Consider the following 4,954-nt stretch of genomic DNA (forward strand, 5'->3'; position numbering starts at 1 on the left):
GACATTCTAAATTTGCATGGGGATCCAACCGTTTCAGCAACGTACTACCATGAATTTGATGACTATAGTTTTGTGCCGTCATGATGAATTAAAAAAGTGGATAATGGAGGTAGTTGTGCATAGCATTTACGATACCGTCAATACGGTTTATCTCTTAATCGCGCCGAAAAGAGCAGTAGTAATTAGTAAATGTGGCTAATTGCCCTAGACCACCATGAATCCTCGGCTCTTCAACCTGTATACATGCCCGCACCACCCCTACTCCCTGGCCCCAGGACCAGGAGCACAACCCACGCCGCATCCTCGAACAGGCAGGTGGTGAACGCCATTGCCCTCCGCTCCCCGTCAAATAAACCTCCTCCTCCATCCCTCCCCGCCCTCCCCTGTTACCGCGTCGTTGAGGGCTCTGCACGCAAGCACGCCCCGAGGGAACAAGCGGCAAAGCCTCCCTCCCCCCTCGAGGCGGGGACGAATAACCCAGCGCACCCGCCGCGCCGTGGTCCAATTGGCCGCCGCGGCGCGAAGCAAGCGTCGCCGTCGATCGTTGGAGGCGAGGGAGAGGGGAGGGGAGTTTCTTTTTAGTCCTCCCCCTAGGCGGATGAGATGCCGCTGCGCCGGAAGGTGAGGCCCGCGGGCGCGACGGCGCGGCGGGCGGCGCTGCGGTGGTGGCTGCTCTCGCTCGCCGCCACGGGCGCCGCGGTCACCGCCGCCGCAGCGCTGCTCGCCGTCGCCCTCCACTTCTCCGGCTCCGGCCCCGGCGCCGCCTCGTCCTCCGCCTCCTCCGGCGCGCCCTACCGCCTCTCGCAGCCGCGGGAGGCCGAGGAGCTGCGGTGGGAGCAGGAGGTCGCGCCGCCGCAGCTCGCGTCGCCGCAGTCGCGAAAGGTGATCGATTGGCCTTGTTCGATGCCCCCCGCGTATCTCGCTATTCGTTACCGGCTGCGGCCGCCGTTGTTCTTTTTTTTGAATCCATGGGAGTCCATGACGCCGGGATTAATCTCTAGATTTGACAGCTGGACGGCGCGGCGGAGAAGAGCCTGTGGCTGCCGGCGCCATCGCGGCGGTTCGTGCCCTGCGTGGCGCCGTCGCCGGAGTACAAAAGTACGCGCATTATCGGCACGCTTCCCGGACATGGATTTCTCGCCGTGCGGTCCAAATTATCGTGCGCGGCTCTGATTTCGTTCGTCTTGCCTCGCAGGCCCGGTGGCATCGAGGGGGTACTTGCTCGTACACACCAATGGCGGTCTCAACCAGATGCGCGCTGGGGTAAGCTGGACTGTCCTCGTCAAGATTTTTATCTAGCTGCTCCTGCTTGTACTGACGAGATTCATTGCTTGGTTCGCATTTAGATGTGTTGACTTGAGTGTGAGAGCCAAGATCTCAATAAATAAATATAATAATGAAAACAAGAGTGTCCGAGAACATGGTGTGCGTGCATGTGGGCTGTTTAATCAGAGTTGACGATTTGTGAGCATACATCATCAGCAGATTTGCTTTTGTGGGTAGCATGTTTTTGGTGCTTATCAATGTGCTTACTGCTTAACTCCAGTGTATGTGGGCACTGAGTAGTCGTTTGGTGCTTTAATCACATGTAGTTGGTGTTCTGGTGCTAATGTTCCACTCTCTTGTAGGCTTAAATAAGCTGTACATGGTGGTTATAAAACTAAGCTGTTTGTTTCCCTACTATTATTGGTTGACTGAGTTATCGCAAATCAGATTGAGTGGCTCAAGCTGGGTTAGAGATAGAGCCCTTACTCCTGTGTCCTGAGAATAGTTGGTGGGTGGATGTTGTCTCATTGTCATTCCAAATTTCTTTTCCTGATGCTTCATATTATTATTGAATGCCATGATCATTTTCTGATAAATGACACCTGTTTGGATGTACTCTGTCATAACTGTGCCAGCGCTTCAGTCGTTATCTTGTTTTTCATTTATAGTAGGATATAAAGCAGGACAAAGGTGCTTGTTTTGTCAGAGGAGACCAAAAGCAGTTACACTCTCAGGCATGCAGATTGTTAGATAACTGAAACTAACTAGTGTCATAGTTTTACTTGAGTTTAAACTTTAAAGAAATAGGAGAATTGACTATATTTGTTTATAAGGTTACCTTAATTATGGTTAATACCTTTTTACGATAACTGTAACTTTTTTTCCAATCGGTACCTGTCCTAATTCTCTTAACAGCAGTGTCATGTGATTTGACTAAAATGGAATGGGAAGTGTTTCTTTGTTGCTTGTTGCGCTTGCGCATGTTTTGTCCTCTGTTTACTGGGTACAGATCCCTGTTTGCTAAAGGAATTATCATGGGCAGATCTACTTCACAAAATCCAACAATTTTTATCTCCTTTTTAATAGCCAATTCTTATTCTTATGGCAGATCAGTGATATGGTGGCAGTTGCGCGCATACTTAATGCTACACTCATCATTCCAGAGCTTGATAAGAAATCATTTTGGCATGACAGAAGGTAGCTCATATGTTGGTTTTTTTTTTCAATCTTCTATTAACTGATCTGAGACTAACAGACCATTTTTCGATATCAGCAACTTTTCAGATGTCTTTGATGAAGAACACTTCATAAATTCTTTAGCAAATGATGTAAAAGTTTTGAAGAAACTGCCAAAGGAGTTGGTGAAAGCTCCAAAGTCTGTTAGGTACTTCAAGAGTTGGTCTGGAGTAGATTATTACCAGGAAGAGATTTCTCCACTGTGGGATCATCGCCAGGTCAGGATTCAACCACCACTATGCACTTCCGTTTCCATACCAAACTAAGGAGTGACTGCTGGATGCAATTTTTGTAACTGTGATGCTGACTTGAAGACTTATACTAGGTCATTCGAGCTGCTAAGTCAGATTCTCGCCTTGCAAACAACTACCTTCCTACCGACATTCAGAAGCTTCGCTGTCGGGCCTTTTTTCAAGCACTTAGATTTGCTCCCCCAATTGAAGCTTTAGGCAAGGTAAATCATTCTATAATATCTTATCATGCTCATTATTTCCATTATTTATATACCGAGAGTTGTTTTGACAAGCAAAGATTTAACTGATTTTTGCAGCTATTGGTGGAGAGGATGAGATCATTTGGACCATATATAGCTTTGCATCTACGCTATGAGAAGGATATGCTTGCTTTTAGTGGGTGTACATATGGTTTATCTCAAACAGAATCAGAAGAACTTGCAATGATCAGGCAAGGCCTTATGGTTTGTTTATTTATTTATTACACTGTCTTGTCTGGTTTTTACAACAGTAAATATTATCAGCTGTTTAATTGAATTCTGCCTTTTTTAATTCTTACAGAGAAAACACAACCTACTGGAAGGTGAAAGACATTGATCCATTAGAACAAAGATCCCATGGTTACTGCCCCTTGACACCAAAGGAGGTTGGCATGTTTCTTTCTGCCCTAGGATATCCGTCAAGCACCCCAGTGTACATAGCCGCAGGGGAAATATACGGAGGTGAATCTCATATGGTTGATTTGCAATCACGCTTCCCGATTCTGATGAACAAGGTACAGCCAGTACCATTCCATCTGTTATATAGTGTTTAATACAACTTTCTTGAGCCAACATATGTCGCGTGCTTCATTGCAGGAGAAACTTGCCTCAGCCGAGGAGCTACGGCCTTTCAGCCAATACGCTGCTCAAATGGCAGCTCTGGATTACATTGTTTCGGTGGAGAGCCATGTCTTTGTCCCATCCTATTCGGGTAACATGGCACGTGCTGTTGCGGGTCATCGCCGTTTTCTTGGTCACCGGAAGACAATAAGTCCTGACAGGTGAAACCACAATCAGTTCGTTTATCAAATTTCTGTGAAATTGTCTTTCTGTTCCCTTCTGAATATCATTTATCTCCTTTCTCTGGTTCAGGAAAGCATTAGTTCGATTGTTTGACAAAGTCGACAGAGGATTACTGAAGGAAGGCAAGAAGCTATCTGAAAGGATACTAGACATCCACCGGAAAAGGTATTAAACTAAAACGATGATGAACATGATGAGTAGTTAAAAGACAATTTACCTGCGCTTGTTCTTTATCTTTGTTCTTGTTTCGCTCTTCAGACAAGGCTCTCCACGGAAACGAAAAGGTCCAGTCTCAGGAACAAAGGGCAAAGATAGGTTTCGGTCAGAAGAGGCGTTTTATGAGAATCCTCTTCCCGACTGCCTGTGTCAACCAGGGTCTCCAGATAGCGATGATTCTCTTGTCAGCATCTAAGCCAAGGAGCAGATCATCCTCGCTGATCCTGGTGGCCACCACTCCTGTGTACATAGAGCAATTCAGGAACAGAGAGCAAGGCGCGCACACATAAATTTCACCGAGCAAGGTGCATACTGACCAGTCCATGTACCTGACATAATGCGCCAACTATTCGTTGGCGCACCATTGTCCAGCTGTGGCTGAAGTTCTGGCATGGTTGGGCTTGTTCAGAAGTCAACAGCTGGAGGTGGAAGCAGCTGTATAAGGCTACATATGTAGCCAAATTGCTGTATAGGACTACAGAGAAGTTTTGAGATTTTTTAGATCAGGATAATTAGCTCAACTGCTTGTAAGTAGATGGTAATAAACGGAGAAATATAGAATTATACTGGAGCAGTTTGACACTAACATTCAATCAGAGTTACTTATTGGCATTATCTCCATCCCACCTCTCAGTGGAAGGATGAGCTAATATGAACTGGTTGATAATTTATACTGAGGCGGAGCTGAAAAGAAAGCATACTGATTACGAATGCAGTTTTAGTTTCTGAACTTCTGTAACTGCTGTTTTGATTTCTGAGCTCTTATTTGTTTGAGATCATATCCCTGTGATTTGTGAAATTGGAGCATGTGTATAGTTGTCTTATTGCAGTAGCTTTCCTCCAATGGACAGGATATGTGTAGTCGTCTTATTGAAATGGGACAGTTTTGTGCGACATGGAGAAGGTAAAGGTTCTATGTTCTACCATCGCAACACAAGA

The 4,954-nt window shown here is 46.1% G+C and overlaps 1 protein-coding gene across 1 annotated transcript; it reads left to right on the forward strand.

Moving 5' to 3' along the window:
- The first annotated feature begins 271 nt into the window (after positions 1–271).
- Positions 272–4,630, forward strand: LOC117853119 (O-fucosyltransferase 7). The gene is made up of 11 exons (XM_034735486.2): positions 272–882; positions 1,011–1,098; positions 1,196–1,263; positions 2,375–2,463; positions 2,540–2,720; positions 2,828–2,956; positions 3,053–3,186; positions 3,297–3,510; positions 3,593–3,777; positions 3,869–3,964; positions 4,058–4,630. The coding sequence occupies exons 1-11, from the start codon at positions 604–606 to the stop codon at positions 4,209–4,211; spliced, it is 1,617 nt and encodes a 538-aa protein (XP_034591377.1). The 5' UTR covers positions 272–603; the 3' UTR covers positions 4,212–4,630.
- Positions 4,631–4,954: the final 324 nt, after the last annotated feature.

The sequence above is a fragment of the Setaria viridis genome, chromosome 4 (assembly GCF_005286985.2).
Source record: "Setaria viridis chromosome 4, Setaria_viridis_v4.0, whole genome shotgun sequence".
In the NCBI taxonomy this organism is placed as follows: domain Eukaryota; kingdom Viridiplantae; phylum Streptophyta; class Magnoliopsida; order Poales; family Poaceae; genus Setaria; species Setaria viridis.

Bases quoted from the DNA above. Each gene is read 5' to 3' on its own strand.
- LOC117853119 (XM_034735486.2), top strand. From the start codon at position 604: ATGCCGCTGCGCCGGAAGGTGAGGCCCGCGGGCGCGACGGCGCGGCGG. The intron at 883-1,010 runs GTGATCGATTGG...TAGATTTGACAG, and splicing joins CGTCGCCGCAGTCGCGAAAG to CTGGACGGCGCGGCGGAGAA. The intron at 2,464-2,539 runs GTAGCTCATATG...TTTCGATATCAG, and splicing joins TCATTTTGGCATGACAGAAG to CAACTTTTCAGATGTCTTTG.